The sequence below is a fragment of the Pelecanus crispus genome, chromosome 3 (genome assembly GCF_030463565.1).
Source record: "Pelecanus crispus isolate bPelCri1 chromosome 3, bPelCri1.pri, whole genome shotgun sequence".
Lineage (NCBI taxonomy): Eukaryota > Metazoa > Chordata > Aves > Pelecaniformes > Pelecanidae > Pelecanus > Pelecanus crispus.
In genome coordinates this window covers 2050701-2074331 of record NC_134645.1, presented here as the reverse complement: position 1 = coordinate 2074331, position 23631 = coordinate 2050701, and the positions used below count along the sequence as shown (strand labels likewise).

General features: G+C 41.9%; 1 protein-coding gene across 1 annotated transcript in view; it reads right to left on the bottom strand.

Moving 5' to 3' along the window:
* Window positions 1-2066: 2066 nt before the first annotated feature.
* Window positions 2067-23631, bottom strand: part of SPTBN1 (spectrin beta, non-erythrocytic 1) — a 93194-nt gene continuing 71629 nt past the window's right edge. The window contains exons 20-35 of the mRNA XM_075708598.1: window positions 23261-23485; window positions 22962-23051; window positions 22419-22697; window positions 21071-21201; window positions 19524-19728; window positions 18997-19371; window positions 16425-16669; window positions 15870-16008; window positions 14650-14734; window positions 13270-13466; window positions 12528-12640; window positions 11861-11924; window positions 6474-6712; window positions 5002-5175; window positions 2981-3023; window positions 2067-2609 (exon numbers count right to left, since the gene is read on the bottom strand). Of these exons, the coding sequence (XP_075564713.1) occupies window positions 2394-2609; window positions 2981-3023; window positions 5002-5175; window positions 6474-6712; window positions 11861-11924; window positions 12528-12640; window positions 13270-13466; window positions 14650-14734; window positions 15870-16008; window positions 16425-16669; window positions 18997-19371; window positions 19524-19728; window positions 21071-21201; window positions 22419-22697; window positions 22962-23051; window positions 23261-23485 (2820 nt within the window). The 3' untranslated portion in view covers window positions 2067-2393. The remainder of the gene's footprint in view (window positions 2610-2980; window positions 3024-5001; window positions 5176-6473; window positions 6713-11860; window positions 11925-12527; window positions 12641-13269; window positions 13467-14649; window positions 14735-15869; window positions 16009-16424; window positions 16670-18996; window positions 19372-19523; window positions 19729-21070; window positions 21202-22418; window positions 22698-22961; window positions 23052-23260; window positions 23486-23631) is intronic.

The following is a 23631-nucleotide window of genomic DNA, read 5'->3' as shown; positions in this document are numbered from 1 at the left end:
AACTCATCGTAATAGCTTAATTGAAGTGACAAAAATGGTAAAGGCAGCAACATTTTTACGCAATCAACTAAGAATAATGTTTCATATTCTCTTCTAATGTTAAACCTCAGCTTTTTATATTGCATTAAATTTCACATTTGCAAGACTAGTGGTGCTTTCCCACATTTTACTAACAATTAGACTGGAACAATGTACTACTACAGGAGTAAAAACTCATGTGCATGAATATTCATTTGTTTAATAACCCAAAACTTCAGAAACAAGAAAAACCCAGAAAACACAGTATACTCCACAAAAAGAATTAAGACACTGTATTGGTCACACGTTCAGGAAACTGTGACTTGGAAATACATTTGTTTGCAGTTTATCTGCTTTCCATCTAAAATTATATTTGAATGTATTTTAATAATGACAAAAAAATTAAAAACCAGGTTGCTTACATTTTGTTGGTTTTAAAACTTCTAATGGCTATTACGGCTTCTCGGAGCTATTCCTTTTAGATGGTTCCCTAGATGGCATCCGACTTACAGAAAATTCTGAAGAGATGCTAGTCTTTGAAATGCTGACAAGGTCAAGGAAATAGCGAGCTTTGGAATCGCCTTAGCTGCATTAAATGTATGTCATCACAGAAGTACAATGGTGGCTGTACCTTAAGACAGGCATGTTTAAAAAAACCCCCTCTGAAACTAAACTGGGCAGGACACCAAGTCCTCAGTAAATTATAAAGTTCAATTATTGCCTGCTTTACTGAGGACTTAAGCACTTGAGCAAAGGGCAGGCAGAAAGTCAGAGAACTGAGGTTACTTTAAAATAATGTTCTTTTCCTGCAAACCAGTACATGGGTGTTTACCTCAATCGGGTAAGACGTTCAGGTCACTCGTGCAATTGCCCTAGCCTATGCTTACACTCACTCCCATTGATTCTGCTGGGTTTATTTCTCACAAAAAAAAAAAACCAACCCCCAAACCAAAACACCTATGTCAAAATATTTTACAAACCATTGCTTTAATTCCTTCCCTCTTTATTCTTTGACATGTAATTTAGGGGGCAGGGTGAAAGGGAGGGCAGGTGGGAAGTGAAGGGAAAAGGGAAGAAAAGTGGAAAGAGAAAACAACTATTTCAGTATGAACTTTCGCACAAAAAATGGCATTACATTTGAAGGCATTTGTTTCAGTGCACAGGAGAGATGACGTTTTAAAATAACTTTATTTTTTGATCCTCTTTCAAAATCATGATTTAACATCGTCAGAAATGAAATAAGAAACTTAACCAGCATATTTAGTTTTAAAAGCATTTAATGACATAGCATATATTTAACAGATAGGGTAAAAGTCTAGAGGTATAGTTCGATACAACTGAAAGCCAGTTCCAGTACTACTCTTGACTACAGGCCCAGTCACTGAAAGTTCATTCCTATTAAACGTAGTTTTTGATTGTGCAGTAAGATGAAAATTTTTCATTACAATAGTTACAGTGACAGAGAAATGCACACTATGTATCAAATAGCAAGGTAATGTAGCAAAATTATAACACACAGTGCTGCAGCTGACAAGCAAGTAACCATTGGAGTAACATTACTTTTCCAGTAAATGCTTCAGTTCCACTTTTACACTTATCAATGATTTTAAAGGGTTTATTATACATCTAGTCTTATTATACTTTGTACTAGAATTATCTGAAACATACAATATAATGTATTTCAGCAAAAAAAAAAAATTTGAAATTACAGATTATTTAAAACTGTATCAGCCTGCTAATCCATCTTGTACACCAACATTCTTATCTGTCGCACTTGATGCAGAAAAGCTTCAGGTTGTGTTAATAACCAATGCCAGGATATAAATGGTTCGTCTGTAAGTTAATGCATACCTGCACTCTGTTACAGCAAAGATACACTATCATTTTAATAAATGTTAGCATTGTAATGGGAGGCTCTACTAGTCAAGACTCAGCATAACAACCTTAAATGGAAGTGAACGTTTTTGAAAATTTGTACATTGGTTTTTGATGTGCACAGTAGATTCGAAAGCACCGCTGCCTTGCATACCAATAGCACTAGGAGTGGGTTATTTTCCAAGACAGCCTCACAAAATTGAGGAACAGTTTAAATATTAAGATCTAATCTACATTAACTTCATTTAAAAAAAAAAAAAAACAAAAACAACCCCCCAAAACCTGGTCCTCCCCCTCCTACAGAAGCCGCCCAATGCACCTCATACATTTGTAACTTTAGATTCTTTTTTGTTGGCTTTTTATTTTAAAACGCTCTATAAATAAAAAAATGTCAATCACATTGAGGAACATGAGGCACAGAGAGTAACGTATTGGTTCTGAGCTCGCATGCTGGAATTCCACTGGAACGGTCAGAGAAGTGCAGTGTGTGGAGATGGAGTTCACTTCTTTTTACCAAAAAGGCTGAATCTTTTCTCTTTGTCTTTCTCTTTGTCTTTCTCCCTCTTGCCAGGGCTGGACTCGCTGGTTATTGTGACGCTGGCAGGCAGGGTCTGGGCACGGCTGGAGGCTGGAGTGCTCTGGGTGGTCGGGGACACTTCGATTTTATCCGAAGAGATAGCTGATGTGATGGCCTGAATCCACGTGTTCATCTCCTCCTTCAAGAAGCCCCAAAAGCAGAAAGCTGTTACAACCCGTGCGTCACATGCCCTCTCTAATTCACTCAACATCGTGCGAGGGGAACGGATGGAAGTGGGAAATGAAAGGAAACACGGTCCTAACTCATCACCTGGCACTCCTCTGGTGAGGTGCCTGCAGAAGACCTCCACTAGAAGCTGTATCTCAAAAGCCCCGCTGCACTGGCAGTGCCAGCGGGAGCTTCTGGATCTACACGTTACGTGCACATATGCACTAGACTGCAGACCGGGAAATTAAAACGCAGCCCCGAGCTCTTAGCAGCTATTTTTTTCCTGTTGTACAACAGCACAGATATCACGTCGGTAATAAACAGTAAGAAAAACAAACTTACATCGTCTTTGGCTTGGAAGAGGTATTCGTTGCCATCAGTCAATCTGTAAAGAAAACAGCCACCGCAAATTTAGCTCAGTAGTAGCCGCACTGCTTCAGCTCCTGCTTGTTCAGCTACTGCACGTCATCAGACTGAGGCCCATGGGACTGCGCGGGACAGTCATGACATCCATACGTGCGCAAATACACCCAACAGCTCATGTGCTGGTGTCCTGTACTGTCAGGCAGAAGCAGCCACAACACTATGTTCTGCTCTCTAGGCACGCTTCTGACATTGGGCCTGTTCCAGTACGTCGGGACACACTGCAGAGCTTGCCACCTTCAGCAGCTGACGATCGCTCTTCCAGTTCTTGCTCTTTCAAGCAGATCTTTTCTCTTTTGCACAAGACAGTATCAACGTTTACTCGATGCTTTAAAAAGACAATCACGGCTTTTGTAGAAACCTAGCAAAATTCTGCAGCTGCTCCGCTGTCTTAACTACTGCGGTGGTGACTCAAGATACTACACTGTGTATTATTTATGAGTAGCTGCCTCTTCTCACACTGAAGGCCAGAGTCTCCCTTCTGCTTTAATTCTGTGCTGATTTTCCTCAGGGTTTAACTGGGATACGTTTAACAATGTATGTGAAGATATATTCAAGAAGAGACTGAGTAACATCAGATCAGGCAACAAGTAGGAGACAGGGTCAGCGGGAGCTGTGTTGCAGCTTCCTGATCTTTCCCCACAAAAAGGAAGCATTTAAAAATCTCTTTATGAAATGAAGTATTAAACAGTAAAGTAACAGTGAGGAAAGAGAGACACTAGGAAGAATATAATTATGCTTTGCTTTCTTCTTTAAAAAAATTAAGAAAAATATTTCCAGTGTACTCTCCATAGATCACAATTAGACCTTTCTGTGAGAGATCTGCCCGCACATGGGATCTGTGGAGACCTCAGCCTCTCAGATGTTCCACAACACACCCCTTCTCAGCTTGGGGAGACAGACCGAGACGTGACGAGCTGGTGAATCTCTGGGGACTCTCCGAATGAGAATGAGTAAAGAAAATACGCTGCATGCAATTACCCGGGAGCCCTGATGCAGGTGACGGGGTACTGTGAAAAGAAGGGCAATTGATTTTTCTGCCTAACTTTGCATTTGGAACAGCACATCTTACATTATCAATTCAGAGACGTTTAAAATAGTAAATTCAGAGATGTTTAAAAGAGCATTAAGGATGAATCACATAGCTGCAGGCCTGCCTTTAAGAAAGGTAAATTTCCCTAAATATTTGCTGTATATTTCCCTATGTATTTGCTACAAAGCAAATTTCCCTGGATATGGATTCTGTCATCTTTAGAGGATTCTTGTATCAATGTAAAATGAAAAAAAAGAAAACAAATTTCTATCTTGGAATACACAAACTGATCAGTTCATAAAGTGAGTCTCCTTTGACAGAATCGCCTAGCAACTGTGTAATAATAAACTATTTTTTCCACTGTTGGCACTAAAAGATTGATCAGTAAAACAGAAACAGAGTTTTGGAAGGAAAAGCCGCCTTCTTTTTAACCTTTGAGCAGCAAGTACTTGACATACTTCAAAATGAAACGGCCCATAACTACATGTTCTAGACCTGAAAATGTGACAGATGTCTTCAGCAGTCTCCTAAATCCATACTGAAAAAATGAAACAAGCAGCTTGATTTTGGAAAAAGCAGAACCATGGACATCCAATTCTTCTCCATTAATTCCAGAAGGAGCAGCTGAAAAGCCCAGCATTTTTAAATGCAGGCTCCTGACTTTAGGCAGACACATCTAGTCTTGTCCCAGGTGTAAATAAAGCACACAGATTATGTTGATACTGTTTTGTGCTTGCTACCTCTGATAAATATACCATGTTTCAGTGTTGGGAAGAGCTCGTTCAGGAAAGTAGATACTGCAGTTAATAATTATGATCAGTTCCTGGGCTGGATCCGCCCATGAACTGGCACAGCGAGCACACCCACCGCCACTTAAATTAAGGGCAAGATGCTTCAAGAGGTTTACCTTAGCTTGAACACATGCTTTTTCTTTTTGTAATCAACCGCTATTTCACAGACTGCTTCTTTCAAGCTGACAGGAATCTCATTGTGGTAGGGGATGCCAGAAGCAGCAGCTTTCGAATCCTTGTAGAAGCCCATCTCTTGGTTGTTTATGACGCAGTACACGTTATGCCATGATCTTCAAGACATGGAAAACAACAGAAGTATTTGTAAATCTAATGCTCTTACTTGCAGAACTGGAGAAACCAAACACAATTATTTCTATAAGATAATGGAGACTAGTTCAGTCAGAGGATGTGAATACAGCATACACTGTCCTGTAAATGGCAGACAGCAAATTCTCTCATAAAAGCATGACTTCAAGGCAAAAGTACTGACTTTGAGCCAAAGGGAATAGCGATTTCCAGAGCGCTCTCTGATAGCACATAAGCATATCCTAACGGTGGGAGGACAGTTTGGCAGATGAGGCAGTTTGCATATTTGGGAGAGAAACCGACTGACCTTTTAAAGACTACGCTTCATTGTAGAAGGAATTCTCACTGCACTGCAAACTAACGAATGGATTACGTGTGAAATCCTTGACTGTTACAAACACTCTTAGCGGCATCAGCCGCCTCATTCTCTAATACAGCTGTAAAACTCAATAATTACTAGAAATAAGAGTTCCTAGATATTAGTATTGGTGGCTGTCACTGCCGCCTCAAAGTAGTTCCCCAGTGTGACCACCTCTAGCCGAACAAAAATCACAGTAGCACTGTACTCATCTGTGATCTGCACGCAGCTCTGCTGAGTACTTCGGCTCCTACCAAATCCCTCAGATGTTGGTGTAACTCACCACTTGCTAGTCAACGTGTTCCTTGACAGCCAAGTCATAAATCTGCTTTCAGGAGCTCTCTCAGGTCACAAAGGACCCCAGTCTGCTTCTCCAGTGCAGACAGGAACCTCAGAAGTTTTGCCTGTTTGAGAACCGCAGGATCCTGCAGGTCCTTAGGAATGGAATCAACTAAGGCACACAAAATCATCTTCACCCGCTTTTCTCTTCTGAACAGATTACAGAGTGGGTGGAAAGTGCTAATGTGCAAACAGAAAACGTCAGAAGAATATGGACATTTCTATTCTCACACCTACATGTTTTTCTTTTCTTGTAGTAATGTACAACTTGAGAGATCTGGAATCAAATCCCACTACTGCCACAAATTCATCATGTGAAGTGGGAAAGTCACGGTTATCTTTATGCCTCAGTTTTCCACCTTCCAAATATGGCTAACACTGCGTTTTCTACCATGTCTCTTTAGACTGCAACTTCACCAAATATACCGTTCAGCCGTGCATATGCAGTTCCTACAACAACAGGAGCATAAGCCTGAAAGGTCTTTAGGAGCTGTGAGAAGGCAACAGCAGCAGGGAGAACATTTACTGTCTTGCATCTCGGTGAGTTCGCATGCAATTATCTGCATTAAGCATCGAGTACTTTACCTGCTCGAGGCTTTCTTGCTGTGTGTCTCCCATTCATGTTTGCGATGTAAGAAGCCCTCCATCTGAGCTGAAGGAATCTCTTGTGTTTTGGCGGGGAGGGTAGCAGCAGTCTGAGCCTGAATGGCGGTCTTGACTTTGCGGTCTGCCGTTGGAGAAGGGACAGGACTAGACTCTTTCGAACTTGTCCTCTGTTCTGCAGCTCCATTGACCATTTCGTTTGTTTCTGCAGTTTCTGCCACCTAGGAACAGTGGGAAAAAAGTTCAGCCAGAAGCCTCAATACACCGAGGCATCTTGCAGTTAATCTGTTTCCCTCACAATGTGGCTGTGTATAAACTTTGCCTGGAGAATGACACAGGCCAATAAGATCTTTCTCACACTCCATGGAGACACAGAAGGCCAAGGAAATTAGAAGGTATGAATGGATTAGTACCCATTTTATAGGCAGAGAGACGGGAAAATAAGAGCAGCTAAACATCAGTGTGAATTTTACTGTGCTTTGCTCTGCTGGTCAATTCATATTCTTTTATGTATTGTTATTCCTAAAATGAGAGCATTCAATTCTGTTGCGAAGTACTCAAATGTTTGGAACAGTAACAATCACACTTTCCGCAAACCTAGAGGAACAGTGGAAGTTATACACATCAGCCACCTTAAAGACATGTATGGCATTACTAGGGTATTAAAAGTCTATAAAAGATATTAACTATGAGTCAGCAGAAAAATAGGTCAAAACTGCCCAGGAGCATTTACAAAAAATTTGTGCAATTTATTTGTTTCTGTAAAAGCCCCTTTCCCACTTTCCCCATGCCCCTAGTGACACAACAAAATCAAAACATGCAGAAATTAGAAAGATTACACCATGCATTTCATCTCCACCATCCCAGTTAGGATATTGGATCTTAAAGACAAGGGAAATGAGGTCATGTGTCAATTTATCAAGGTCTTTTTCAGACTTTCGTTATTAGGTGGATTGGATTTTTGTTAAAGGAACTGAAAACCACCACAGTCACACAACATCACACAGCTATTTACCCCCAAACAAAGACAGAACCAAGGCCTTGCCCATCACTTGCTTTGTTGATCGCGTTGCCTGTCGCACTGTGATCGAGATAGCCTAGAGAGCAGCCGTGTTTCCAGCAGCTCTGACTGGTCAAGCTGTCGACGTCTTCAGGAGCCATTCATCCAAAAATCATTTAAATTGGAATCCTCATGGCTACGAGCTTTTGAAATGCAGCTTGGTCCCAGTTTTTTTTTCTTGTACCATTACTTTGACATGTAGAGCCATTGGTAGCAGCTCAGGAGTTACACAACCAGTGTGTATTATTATTATTATTATTAGCAAGTTACTAAAGCTTAGTGCTGCTAATGCTCTAGTAGATTACAAACATTCTGGACTGTTTTTATGCAGACAAGCAGGTATTTGTAAATGGCACAATAATTAGACATTCCCACTTCTGCACATGGCCTGGACAATTCAAAAGCAGCCGAATTATTATGCAACAAACTAAATTTTGCCACTGTTTGCTAGAACTTCTTATACCTGCCAAGCACACATTATTGTACCTCACCCTTTGCACCTCATATAGCAACCTAGGAAGATCTAAGTGTCAACTTGCTATGAATATGGGAAGGATTGGTTAACTGCCTTTAAGCAATCCAAATCTCCAGAGTACAGACACTACCCCACTGGAACAGGGAAAGAATCACAGCTCACGTTCCACTTCAGTCATATCTATTTTACTCTGTCCCTAACGACACATAGCCTTACAGCCTAGTTCATAAGAGGAAACATCTACCCTGCACTGTTACCCGGTGGAAGTAAAAATCAGTGATGCTGCTTCTTCATGATTAGGATAAACCTAAGCCATCAAACCTCACTATTTGTATCCAAATCTCAAAATATAACAAAAATGTTGCATTAAAGGGGAGAGAGGCTAAACAGAGGAGGCTGAAGATTATCCAAACACTGCCAGCACAGGTAGTGAAATAAACAACCAGTGATTCACCAACGCAAGCTCAATTGATCAATCGTCACTAGTGCTGATCACCAACGGCCAACGGATCGCGTTCAAGAACCAGGACAGCCCTCTGTGAATCTTTTTTGACCAGGGACAGTTACCGAACTCCAAACTCTCCACTTTTCAACTGGCTGGATCCCTGGCTGAGGTATACGATGCCTTTGTGACCAGCAGTAAGGAATTACACTCACCACAGGAACTTATCTCAACAAGGTACACAAACTACCCAGAACTACCCATTACCTAAACGGATGCTGAAAGTAGCATGTTTCCTGTAGCGATACTGGCAAGATGTGAAAATATTACTGACTTTGGGGTACCTATAACCGCTAATCTGAAGTAAAACACACCAGTTTCAAAACAGCAGCCACTGCACAGCTACTTAATGTCTTTTTATAGGGAAAAACATGTAATTCAGCGCTGCAACCTGCAACCCTGGGGTTTTAAAAGATAACTGCCAACTTTAATCACACAATCAGACCTGTAACTTCTACTTCAAATTCTACTGATTGTAAAAGGGCTATGAAAAGCTTTTCTGATGCTCTTTCAGGTTTTATTTCCTTTTCCTGTGTTATCTACAATTAACAGAGAACAAGCAAAATAAATCTGAATCGTAAACAGCTATGCGAAGAACGCGTCATGAAAATAGAGAAAAAACAGGAGCTAAACAAACTTTAATGGAAACATGCATCGGGCATGCAGAGACAACGCAACGGAGGACAAACATTAATAGCAAACTGTACTGTTACAACAAAACAGTTATCACGTACGTGAATACAGTTTTCTTAATCGTGACTGAGAGGTTAGTTGCAAGTGCTTTAGTGGCTAAAGACTGCTCTTGAGATATTTAAATCAGGACTCTAACGTGCAACAAGACAGCTGGTGACAACGACTGGAGACATCCCTTTGATTTTCACAGTGCCTGAAGCAACATTATATTCAGTTCATCGACTTAAGTCTCTGCACCACAGCTTAAGTAAGAGAGATGTATTTGCCTTTTTCAGATGCAAATAGATGACAGCCTATCTATCCTTCTGGCATAACTACCATTTTAATGTTTTAAGCCAGTACCATAGGCTATAATAAATAGGTGAAATCTTACACTTCTCGTGCCTAAAACGATGACCTTAATCGATGACTTAATTCATTTTTCTTCATCATAAAAGTGTAATTTTTATATATAAGTGTACTAATACAAGTAAAAAAGCGTATCTATACAAATTACTTTTACATACTACTTTTTAGCCAGAATGCATCTGAAGGCTTCCCAGATGGTGGAGTCTGAATCTACAGCTATACTGCTCTGAGAACTGTCAGACTCTTACAGGCACGGAGAGCCAACACTGGTGTAGGCAGTCACCAGATCATCTGCATAAATTTATATGGAATTTTTAAAAGCATTAAGAAGCTATATGTTGTTATCCTGACAAAAGAAAAAAAAAAAAAACATGCATCATGAAGTGGAAAGACAAGTTACAGCAAAAGTACAATCACTGAAGCACATCCTTTCAATCATCTTTCTCACTTTATGAGCTCAGCCAATACAGAACAATTCAGCTGCACTGCTCAGCCAGTCGTCAGAAGCCTAAATTCACATCAACAGCAGCATATTTCGCTCCTCAAATCAGAAATACAGCTGTGCACGTGATGTATTGCAACACAAGATCTAGTTAACTGAGCTAAAAAGCTCTCATGAAAGACTGAAGTGCGGATGGCAAAGATTAACATGGAAATGCATTATGTATCATAAAATAAAAAAAAGAAGCAAACAGGTGACGTATAAGGCTGTGGTAACCAACAAGATGATGATGATCTGGGACGTGCTTGCAGGCCACCTCACGTTCCTTGCCACAACTATATATAATTTCATAAACATCAGAATGTGCAACAGACAGCTCACTTCATCATTTAATATTAAAGATGAACCAAAAGGCTTTATTTAAAGAAGGAAAAAGGTAGAACTGCTTAGTATCCTAAAGCATTGACAGAGTCTGTGTGCGGACCCAAGAGTAACTGGGATGGGCTACTTGAGAGAGAAACGTATGCTGAAAGGCATTTCCTCCCAGAGTCCTAGCCTGGGACCTGCATTTCCTTTGCAGTGCTGCTAAGAGCTCTGATATCCACTGATCTGAGCCTGCCAGGAGCCGTTCCTGAGCTTCACATGACCTCAGAGAGTAAGGCTCGAAAACATAAAAAAAGAGAAGTGTAATTTTTCTCACCACTCAAAGCATTCATTGAAGCAAGCAGGCTTTATAGGAAGGTAATGGAGAGATAAGCCAGTTTTGAACTACTGTGTTGCTTTAACTATATATACATATTTACCAGTATTTTTATGGCTGCACATTAAGATTATTGGCATGCATCCTGACTCCACTAGGACATCCGCTATCAAGAAGGAATGAATTAGGCATGGACCGTTCAACCTGCATCTATATAAAATAAAGAGCTGGGATCTTAGACCAATGTGTTTTACTTAGTTTTTAAAGAAAAGTGGCACAACCTCTCCATAAGGGTCTGCGCCCTACTCTCCTTTATACTACTGTCTCTCCAGTGTCCGTAAATGGAATTGCTGTAGTGTGAATTGGACAGGACCAAGGCATAATGGGGCCCCAAAACAGCTATTCAGCAAGATCACAACTCTTCGTGAGGACTAAATACCAAGATAACTCTAGATACTAGTTTTTCATGTTTTATTTCACCTTTATTTTTATCTGCGGTCAATGAGTCCATTCTGCATGGAATGTTGTACAACTAACCTTAAGGCTTTTATTTGTCGATAGTTACAACTCTCCCCTCCCTCCCAGCCTTTACTGCCGAGCTCGCTTGCATGTGTTATCTTTGGCCTGGTAAATAACTCGCTTGCTAATGCAGCTGATTTAATAATGTTGCCGTGCTGAAACCTGTTAGTATAACTCGATGCGTCATACCTGTCAGATTCTAGTTCTCTTCTTCATTATGATGTAATCTCATTAAATCTCAATTACTCATATAAAGGACGGTTTAGCTGGAAAATCTTAACACTATTAGCGACATGAAAAACTCACAGTAAATAACATGAAATAAATGTGTCACCTTAAAGCAACTGAGTGTCAGTGGGGAGATTCAAATAAACAAGGATTAAAGTGAAGCAAATATATCTCCAAGGGGCTGCTAATTAAATAAAAGTCAACTGATGGGAAGGAAGAGGAAAAGCAGCAGGGAAATCTGAAGCCAAAAGATTAAACCAGTACCAGTAAACCATACTGAAAAACGGTGTCTTTTGCTGCAAAGGATTCTGTATGTCACAGTCCAGACCACGATCGGTCATTGGCTGTCCGTCTGCTAATAAAGTTTTTGTAGTTTTGGTAGGTTTGGGAGCGGTAACTAACCCGTGGAGATTCCTGGTCTGATGGCAAACCATTTTGGGAAACCTGTTCTCCTTTTGTCCCATCCCTGTTGGGAGAGAGGAAAAAGAAAAGAAATTGTATTAAGTTCTTGAAAGTCACCCAGCTTTTTCACCAAAATGAGGTTTTCCTACTGAATATTGCACAGCTCAGAAATTAAAGCAAGTTCTTAAAATCCTCAGGCCCAACTGAATAAATCCAATGTTAAATGAGACCAAAACAGGCTTTCCTGACTGTTACCTTACAAATAAGTCTACTCCTATCACATAAGTAATTTTTTAAGTGTTAATGTTCCCTGGACGCGGCTTGAAATCTATCTGTAACTGATGCTCATTAAAGAAAAAAGCCAAGATTGTTCAGAAATTTTAATTCATAACACAGGGGTGTAAAAACAGCAGCTTACTTTAGGGCCAGGTACACCTCAGCAGCTGTAACACTGCGTCATGATGAAAAACTCGACTCAGTGAATTCAGGTGTCTGGGAAAGGTCCTGTCCCCATAAGCTGCACCCACCAAGACTTCTAAAAAGGGTCACGTTACAAGAAGTCATGCAATCTCCAGACTCTCCCTTTACAATGCATCTTCAGCCTAAGAATTCTGCCTGAAGAAACAGGGTAGAGTACACAGTTCAGCTTCCCGCACCCCGGGCTTACCATTGCTGCTGGGAGTCTGCATCCTCTGCAACCTTTGGGCTTGGCTCTGGAGTGGGCGGCTGCCTCTTCCTCTCCTCTTCCTCTTGTTGTCGACGTACTTCCAGCAGTTCCAACTGAGAAACGAAACATTTTTGTGCATTTAAAGCACTGAACATTTTTCAGGGGCATTTCTAGAAATTAAAAATAACTCCCTATGTTTTTCTGAAGCATTACTGAAATTAAAGTTTATTGGAATAAAATTTGGAGGCATTGGTCTTTAAAAGTATTAATCGTGCGAAGTTTGTTGCACTGAATCTGTCAGTAAAGGCATACAGTATCAGACCCTTTAACATCAGGTGGGGTGCCTGGGCAGCAGCTCACCACCATCCATGTTTCTTTTCTAATTCATTCTATTAGAACACACACTAGACAGACAAGAAAGCAGCCCGAGCTATTAAAATACTGTCTGCTTGCTGTACATCGAAATAAAGTGTTTCACATCCAAACCCCTGAAATGAACCATCTAAATAAAACCGGCCTGATATCTGAAGATGCTGAGAAACTCCATTTTGTCAGCAGCTGTGACGCTCAGTGCGTGTGAAAAATCAAGCCACTGTGATTTTAGTGTCTAAAGTAAAATTCTTCTCCAAAGATGGTAACATGCTCTCCAAGCATTAATTACTGACCTTGCAGCTGTGCTCAAAATGTTGGGGTTATTTTTGGCTTATTCTGTCTTTCTAGGGGACAACGTGGCGGCACTCACCGTGGTCAGTCTTTCCAGTGCTGCAAACCTCTCATCCCAAGTAGCTGCGGATTTTTCAAATGCTTCATGCCGCTTAATTAGTTTTTCCACTTCATCAACACTTTGACCTATTTCACGACTGGATAGGTAGGGCTCCTGTCCCAGCAGCCAGGCCTCAGCCACACTTGCATCTCTTGAAAACTGGTGTACCTCCAAAACTGAGCAAAGAAAGTACAGATATCAGCGCCACTAATGTCAAAAAGAGCATCAGGAAATCATCAGGCATCTTCTGGATTTACTTAAAAATAGCTTGGGAAAAAAGTAAATGTATTCAGCTAAGTATTTTGCTTAATTAAGCTCACTGAAATTCATCATTTAAAGGACAGAAATTTGTCCTGTTGGTTTTGATTTGAGGAAAAAGAAAAGTGAAGGCCCACCTTCACTTCTTCTACAGACTATTTCATTTGGCAATTTCAGAATTTCCTTTTTGTTCTAATCTGCTGTAACCTACTAACTTCGGAGTAGAAAGTCTATTATCTGCTGGTTTTCTTCCTCAGACTGCCCTGTCTACAGAACAGCCAGACTGTAGGCTGTAGTTCCCTTCAGCCAGCAGTATTCCTGTACTTTATGCTTGTCTACAGCGCTACAGTTCCAGGTTTCCTTCCTTCTGTCTTCACAGCTCAAAAAAAAAACTTCCACAGCTTTTGTGAGTGGGATCAAGCAATTTTGACAAATAATATGGTGCAAACATCCAAACTGAGTGACAATCGCCCATGCTACTGTATTTCTTAAAGCCTGCTGAGGCTCAGAAACAACAAAGGAAGGATACACAGTGGCCCAGAACCCCACAAAATTACTACACTGCATGTCTTGAGGTCCTGGACAAGTGTCTGCTGCAAAGGTGTCAGTCCGTATCCGAGATATGGTTTGCCTTGTTAGAGTATCAGAACTGGGTGGGTGTTGCTGGTGTAAAACTTGCAAAATGCTGCAATGTTTAAAGTACACCTTTTGTCAGTAAACTGCTCACCAACATTCTAGCCTCACATAACGCAGGTACGTTACATGCGTAAGGTAGCAGGGCTTTACTTCTTATTTTTTAATAGTGCATCCTTTGTAGAAACACAGTTGGAACTCGACACCTGCAACATACAGTAGATCTGTTTCACCCAGCTCCAAGTTTGATCATATAGAGTAAGACCTGTGGTGCAGATTTCTTGGTTTCAAATTCTCAGTTATTGTACAATCAATAGGTGTGAATCTTACAGTCACTACAGCACAAACACGCTTTCCAGCACTGTTAATACAAGAATAAGGAGCTGCAGGTTTTTTCGACGCTCAGAAACACAGTGAACAGAGAGTTGGATATGGCCCTGCCCAAAAGAAATCCAAGGACGGCCTTACTCAGTCTCAGCCACTCCCATCTGTCTTCCCACTTGTCAATCATTTCTTTTCTCTTTTCTGTCAGCTGCAGCAGCTTTTCCTTGATCTGGATTGAAGAGGAGAACGCAGGACCGTTACATGAGCAGCAGGCAGCAGGGCTTACCCCACCACACCGCGTAAGCCGCTACCACCAGCAAAAGGCACTGGCATTTACGGACAGGATACATTGCGCTAGACTGTCAGAAAGTGACTTAAATGTGAATACAACAGCTGGTTTTATCTTCGAAGTATAAATATGACATTTGTATAAAAATATCACATTTGCACAAGCACACAGTATCTGTTAAAACTACACCACCAAGATTATTTGATAAAAAGGTATAACGGACAAACAAATCTAAATAATGCAACCATGTATTACATGTTCTGCCCTTTTTTTAGCAATTCATGCAAAATGTGCTGCCCGTGACTGTTACAGAAAGCCTGCAGCTACCTGCGCTAACAACACTGACGTGCCAGCATTAAGCCCTGTGTTGTTCTCAGAGTGAATACTGGCTAGCAAAATCTGCCAGTTCCCGAGGAAACGTTTCTCCGAGGATACTCCTCAGCACTCGTGTGTAATGCAGACACAGAAAATATCACCTCCCTGAGTGGGCAGTATCTTACATTTGGCTATCCTCTCTCCACTGAAGGGAGGCAGGAAGAAACATGGATTAAGCCTCTATCCTCTGGCCTAGACAAATCGGAAAATAAATCAAGGCCTTAAGCAGTTGGATACATTTTTCTCTTAATATTCCCTGGATTTACTCCCTATGAGACAAAGTTTTTCCTGTTCCTTCCCCTAGCAGGCCTCCTCATAGCATTCCAGTTCCCCTGTACAAAATTCAGGCTGTCTCACGGTTGTCCCTGCTCTTGCTCAAAGAAGTCACCTTTCCAAACACAGCCATCCCAGAGCGCTCTCCCTGCAGAATTGATTGCAATGGCTTTCTTGTATTTCCTGGACTGAAAAACACCACCTGAAAATTTAGGTGCCATTTCTGCTACCCAACATGAATTCACAGAGTTGAATTATACACTAATTTCACAATAGCACGTAAGTGGAACAGTCCCTGAAGTAATGCATGTTGTTATAAATACGCGGCTTATTAATCTGTAGATTACACAAAGCAAGTTTCTCCAGCTGAAACAAAATCTATAGGCCGGCTGCACTGCGGTTGTTACACATTCAGCAAGCACAGTACCTCCTCTGATGCGTAGTGTTTTCTTGCCAGAAGAGATTTGCCGAGCTCAATGCAGGTAGTAAAGCTGTCGTTTCGGGCATCGATTTCTGCTTTGATACCCTGGTGATTGTTCATTAGCAGTTCAACAGACGAAACATCCCTGAAATGATCAATCCACGGTTCAGAAACATGTGCTCCAGATTTAACAGCTGTCACGTTTTCAAACAACTAAACTAACCCAGAACTGTACAATAAAAATATTAATTCCTAGATTGCCTTTGTAGTTCGGGAAGCAAGATAGCTAGCAGACTTTCTTTCAGAATGGCACCATTCTGGTTGGAATCAGAAATCAAACAAGCGAAAGTGTGGCACTTAACCTCTGAACACAATTTTACATTGCAATTCCTTCCGTAGCCCCCCCCGCCTCTGCTGGGCAGCACCACACGAAAGCAAGCTGCTACACCACCACCAGATCTTGACAGCCTCTTTCTGCATTTGTGGCTCAGTGATACTGAGTCTTTTCCTCAACCGACCTGCAGCCTCGTCTTCTGATTGAGAAGAGATGCTTCACGTTACCTTGGCTTTTCTTGGGCTTCTATCTGTCGGATAACGTCTTCCATCCAAAGCATGAGATCACGAACCATGCTGAAGAAACGGAATTTGTCTCCTGTATCCACCAGTCTAACCCTGCGGCCCTCGCAGGCATCCAGCAGTGCCTTCCATGCTTCTAGGACCTCGTTTTCCCTCTTCTGGATGTCATCAGCTTTGTCTCCAGCATAGGCAGCCTGAAGGCGTGCAGCATCCTCCTGCAGCTGTCTCACCTGGTGTGTTTTTATGAAAGAGAAATGCATTGGCATTTGGATGCTTCTGAGTCACAAATACAGGGAAATTTTAGCTGCTACTCATCATCCAAATGGCTTTCTAAAGTCTTGCAAATACATTTGGTCTGTCAATACTAAAAGGGTTTGTTCTGTTATTAAGTCAGTATATCCCTCCGAGAATATTTCTTAGAGAAGACTGTTGGGTCAAGGGGCCCCAGAATAACAAAGATTTGCCACTCCCTAAACCTCCTGTAAAACGGGGTGCCAAAACAAAGTGACTCGTAGATGTCAGGGCAAATGGGGACCATTTTCATCATCAAATTTTCAAGGCCACTCAGGAACTCCTGTATCAAAGCCACTACTCTGACAGAGTATGATTCTTCAGACTCTGTCAGAGTGTGAAAAGATGTATTTTAATGACAGAGGTTTTTTTTTTTTTAAAAAAAAATGTAGGTAATGACTTCAAACAGAAGAAAATTTGGAAATTCAAAGATCTTTCTACTATCAGAAATCTCTCTTCCTTTCAAACACTGTCTTGGGACATCAAATGCTATTACTTGACTGTTTCACATCTTTTTGAGCCAGGAATCGTTTCTATTAGCTCTCTTCTAATATTTTTTTTTTTCTTTTTTAAAAAAAAAAAAAAAAAAAAAAAGAAGTTTGAACACCAAATTAAACAATGTTGTAGCTACAGGCACAGAGATCAGGCCACTGTCATAACGATCCATCTCGGTGTTCTGTTTCACCCGAAAACTATCCTAAGTGCTTTTACCACAGCTCTGCACTATGATTACATATTCCTTCATTTAGGCCTTGATTATAATTACCTTTTTGAGAGACTGGGATTGGTCTTTTGTGAACATCTCCCATTTTATGTATAAAATCTACAGCTTCTGAAAGTACAACACTTGGAAAATCAAATGGTTGCCGTATCCCCTTTATTCTAGTGTAAGCAACTATGTAAATTGCAATATAATCAAGAATTGGCAGGCAGCTGGGTCATAACAGCTATCTTTGCGGACCTACTGGGATAAATGCAGTCAGTTGCAATTCTCCATTCCTTAAGCAACTTGTTCTTTTCCGAAATTCTCATTTTGGCAGCTGAACATCGTTTTTTGGTTTAGAATCCCCCATGTGCTGTATGAACAGCCACTGCCTTCTATTTAACACACCTTGCCTTCAAAAGATTTGGAATTAGATCAAGTTTGGCTGCTTTTAAAAATCTTAGCCTGGACTATGTACTTTAAATGTCTTCAGACTGCTGTTAGGAAGCATCGTAAAAAGCAATATTTGAGTCAGAATGCCCAGATTCATAACCAAGTCAGAAAGCCTCTGTGTAGGTCTAGACCTCCTTTGCCTCTCAGAAAGGAAAAATAAAAAGTGCCTAGCAGAAGAGGGCTTGGTTGGGGCTTTTTAGTGGTGGGGTTTTTTGTTTTGGTGGTTTAAAAAAAAAACAAACCCACAACAAAAAACAAACAAACAAACAAAACCCCAAGAAAAACCTAACCAGGCTTACACATCCCTTCATATCTGCCCCTGTCCCCCAAGTATCCTTTGGAATATTGATTCCTCCATGGGACAGGAGAGTCATGTCTTGCGTTCACCGAGGTGAACATGGCATAGGAGCAGGCAACTCTAAGGTGGCTTCCAGCACAATTCATAAAACACCCAAGAACAATATGAAGGACAGAAAAATCTGAACATGTATTTCGTATTACCTCTGGCACATTAAAAATTCTTTACAGATTTAGTATCTGTTCAATGTCTTTCAGAAATTGGCTAAAGAGACAATATGTTAAGTCAAATGAACCTTTTTTTCTCCAAACATAAGCTGTTTTCCAACCGTATCAGCCACACAATGTACTGCTGGTGCTGCTGCTTGAGGCAATTGGAGAAGGGTCCTCCGAGGAGCTAAAGCGCGTCACCCTCGTGCCTCTCCATCCACTCCCTGTTCCTATGCACATAGCAGGCTGAGACCGTCAGGAGACATCACAGCTTCTTGCTTTACTTTAAATCAACAGAGAAACTCTCTGCTTTTACGATTTCTTCTTCAACCAAGGACAGGAAATGGAATAACGTTCAACAACTACCTACATATTCAGAAATCTGTGTACTTACGGATTTCTATTGTAGATAAACTATGCAATGACAGAGAAGCAGAAAAACAGCTAAGAAAATGCCACAGGTGGAGTTATTCCCATAGCAATACACTTGGAAAGCAGCTGGCGGCACTTTGTCTCCCAGCCACAGAGGGGCCAAGAGCAGCAGCAGAACTCTGCAGCTCAGGTTCCCATACCCACAGACAGCGCTGTTCCCTTGCTACACACCTGGGTGCCGAGCGCCTGGATATCATGCTCAAATGTCGTGTGCATTCTCTGTAGTGTTTCCACTGTGTTTTGGTCTCTACCGAGCTCTTCAGGCAGTTTCTTATGTTTGTCTTGAATACGTCCTAAGATCTCCTTGGCATCATGGTAAAATTTATGCAGTTCGTAAGAGGCTGCCAGAATTTGCGTTCTCGTGTCAATGAGCTCCAGGAGATCAGCCCAGGCCTCATTGAGTCCGTCCTTCCACTCTGCAATTGTCGCAGCATCTGAATGTCCAGAGTTGATGAGTTCATCTGCCATGTGGTTAACAGTATCAACACGCTCCTGTCCAATGTTTCCAGTGTCTCGGGCAAATTCCCGGAATCGCTCCTGTAGCATCTGAAAGGCAGAGAAACAGACTCATGCAGCGCTGTAATTACAAACTGATCTGAGCAAACCGAGCAAGCCAGCCACCCGTTTATATTAACCATCTACTGTGTGCAGCATCCAGAAAAGGAAGGTCAACCTGCAGCCACGTCCCAAGAACTTACTGTTACATGTTCGTAATCCTGTCCCAGCTCGTGGGATCCTGCCACCACCTCCCTTTCGGCAATCCATTGCTCCAGGTCATCCACCTCGCGGTTAAGCTGGAACAGCCTGTGTCTCTCATCCAGCTTGCCCCGTCTCTCTTCAGCTAGATCTTTCAGGCCTGCATACAGCTTATCCACTTTGGACTGGCGCATGCTGATACGCTCACTGAAAAAAACAGAGAGCATTGAGTCATTGAGTCCTCATTGTCTTTTACAAATAATAAAAGTAAATGGAAAAAAAAAAACCTACAAGGAATAAAAATCACTCTTGGGCTATTTAATCCACAGAATGCTTGTCTGCTGCATGCACAGATTGGACTCGGATGCACTGGACCAATCCTCTGCTGGCACAGTTGACCACTGTAGCTGTAAAACGTCTCTGCCCTGTACATATAACCCCCCTGGCTTTAGAGAGTGAAGCTGGGAACCAAGCTCTCCATTTGACCGCAGATCACACCAGAGTCTTCTCCCAAAATTACAGGCAGGATCTGAGCTGCCGAGGCAAGTAGCATTTCATTCTCATTTAAATTCTGCTTCGAAGTCCAGAAGTACTCATGGGCTTCTTATTCCCTAAAGCTCAGCATTTCCAAAAGTGTTTAAAATTCCTACCTGCCGTATCTTTTGCCTAGATTTTGTCTGAGCCATATAGCCCTGACAAATTGCCTTCCCTCTGCCCTGTGAAGTTGATTACATTACCCTAGTGCTCAGTCAGCACAGCCAGGAAATCCACTCTCATCAGAAATTATCACGACCACAAGAGAGTGCTTTTGAGTTAAACAACAATCTTCCACCGGAGGCGGAGAGCATCTTTCCGAAGATAGTCCTACCTTCCTATCTGCGAAGGCAGAGAAGCTACATACATCAGCCTCATCGTCAAATCAGCCTTCCAGTCAAAGCCAATGGAGAATTCTGTCTGCTTAGCTGCAGCTCTTACAGCAAAACAGTTCTTAAGCTTCCTGAATTCTCCCACAGGGAAAGCCATTTATGAAAGTTGAGATAAATTCACCAAAACCAAGATGTTCGTGTGCCCATGTTTAAAGCATCAGACTCCAGTCTCTGATTCTACTGGAATCTCAAGGAGATGAGGCAGATCTTGGGCAGCGCTGCCCTACAGACAGAAGAATAAATGCCTGTGACCCTGTTGGCTGAAAGAGTGAACACGGACCCTTGCGCCTTTCAGGACTGCTATGCCTCCGTGAGGTTCAGCAGTGCTGGCAGACCTGACGCTGCTAGCCTATATAAAGGATACAACAGACATTTACTGAAAGTGTCCAGAACCACCCAGAAATCAGCAGCTGCACATACTGACCCTGTTGAGGACCCTGTCTCTGGCCAAATCAGGGTGGTCCAACATGCATCTTGAACTGAGTGAGGCTGAACTCCTCTTCCTCTGTACACTCTTCAGAGCTACTTACTCTTTGCTGTAGTCTTTGTGTGTCAGAACGACCCAATGAAGTGACTGAACTACTAAAAGAATGTGTAATCCAATTAAAAATGGCAGTTAATACCTTTCTGGGTGATTATCTGCAACCAAAGTTCTGCTGGTCTTTGAAAGCTGGTGCACAGTTTCAGCATAGTCTTCTACAGCTTGTTCCAAAATCTGGTGTTTCTTCAGCATGGACACCGCACTCTGTTCATCCTGTAATGGTGACAAAATGACGCTCAAGCACCCCAACTCCAGAGAAAGACACCACACAGCAAGTTCAACTTGGTGCGTGGGCAGAAAGTGGTAGCCAGAAAGAGTTATAAAGAACCGTGCTCAAGTACAGCTTGAAGACAAGTTGTTCTGACAATGGTACATTAATAGTTGAGTTCACAGCAAATGGTACCCACAGAAAGCAAAATAACAAGTGAAATAGTGCATGCAACAACCCCTCTGGGATGCAGAACAAAATTACATCAGCTGTGCGTTCAGCATGTTGGATTTCCTCTTCCATGAAGCTCTTTGCGTGTTTACACAACACCAGTGATTATGCAGGGCTCAGAAAAATGGAACAGTATTAGGCATGTCACTTGTCAGGCTTTTCAATGACAGCCTGGGTCAGAGAAAAGAAATCCTACGGAGCCCCTGCCAAAGGATTCTCCATCAAAGTGCCTGGAGAAATTCCAATCAGAACTTTCTATGCATTGTTATGATTAGAAAAACAACCCCCAACTCTCAGTGTTAACCGGTATTGTCAATAAGCCTTTTCATGAAAATATTTTTTGTAACGTACTATTCACATTAATATTCCTTTTTATTTGCATTGCTTAGATACAAAAAAGAAAACAAATCCTGTTTAACTGAAGACTGAATACCCACGGAATGTGTCACACTGATACAAAGCCGAGTTTTACTTTATCAGGGCAATGAACGCAGTATATTAATGTAAATAACAAATAAGATACAGCACTCTAACACCTCCTTGAAAAACAGAAGTTCACCTACTCTTTGGCATGGTCCGATGCTGTTCCGATTTCACTTCACTGGGAGTAAAAGCTGACAACTAATGGCATCAACTGAGTGGCCACCAGGCCTGTTTCACAGAGAGGTGCATCATGCTGCTCCCAGTGATTCAAAACTAGAAGAAAACTTGACCTAACTGGACCGTAGCGGTAACGCTGACCTTATGGCAAAGGAAGGCACACAGCTGCCATCCACAGTCTGAGGATGCTTCACTGACTCAGTACAGCAAGGCCTATCCTCCACGCTATCAGAGATGTCATAACAAATAGAAGAGATGATCACTTGAGGCTTCACAAGGGAATTAAATTTGTTTATGTTACCATTACATTAGCGACATATTAAATTATGTCACCTGCCCCCCTCTAGCTAAACGATTAAAACCAAACTAGTGTCACTGTGGAGCTGCTCACCTTGGCTTTCTCTTCCGACATCATGTAAAGCTCCTGCTCACTCATCCAGGCCTCAGCCTCGGCAGCATCAAAGTAATACTGCTGTGCTCTGTGAGACTCCTCCAGGCGCTTGTGGCGTTTCTCCGTCTCCTCGATGAGGAGGTTCCACAGCTGCTGCAAGTCTGCAAGTCTCTGCTGAATTGCTTCAGCATTAGGGCTACTCTCTGTGATAATGTTTTGACTCCTCTCAAAAATGTCATCGATACGAGGCTGATGTCCCTGGATTTCTTTCTGAAGGGTCTACATGGGAGAAAAGCAGACTGATGAGACATTGCACTGGACAAAAAACAGAAATGCCAGTCAGGGGTCTTAACTCTAGAGGGGTAGCAAAACACATGCCATCAGCTCATGTGGCCAAACTGGGGCTGTGCCCTCCCTGAACATGCCACCAGCCGGTGGTCACACCACCACAGCACCCATCATTATACCCCAAGCCCGCCCTTCCTGAATGAGTCAGCACTAAGGAGAAATAACAGGTACAGAGCTCTAACAGCACCTACTTACCTGATTTTTCTTTATTAGTAGCTGCACAGTCTGGAGGTTGTGTCCATGATCAGTAGATGTAGCTATAGGCATCCTCTCTCCGACCCACAACTGAAAGTAAGAGAAGAGCAGCACATTTGATTTCAACCAACCCCAGACACAGTTAGGGCAGCAGAGGCTGGTGCACACAAGATGCAAAAAGCAGCATTACTCAAACATGCAATTGAGAGACATGATCGAAAGGTTTCTTCCTGTGACAGCTCCGCAACAGGTGTGACATCTTCCTATTGTCTGGGGAATAGGATTTCTTTTATACTCACAATTTCATCTTCCACATCCCGGTTGAACTGGTGGATCTCTTTGGAGGCCAGCAGGTTTGCCTTTCTTTCATTCAAAGGTTCCAATAACTCCAAAAATTTCTTTTCTACAGTAAGGCGTTTGCCATCTACTTCATCTGTACTCTTCCCTTCTTGACTTAGAGCCCTTGCCTGGCTTTGCAGCTCCTCTATCTCCTTCTTACGAACATCCATTTGATTCTCTAGCATCTAAACAGAAACATGGCAAAAAGGTCCTGAAAACCAGGGTAAAAGCAGTTGATGCGACTAGGGTACGTCAACAGCTTCATAAGAAGGAAGAACAGATGCTAGTCCATAAGGATTTACCACATTTCTAATTGCTGTATTGCAGCATT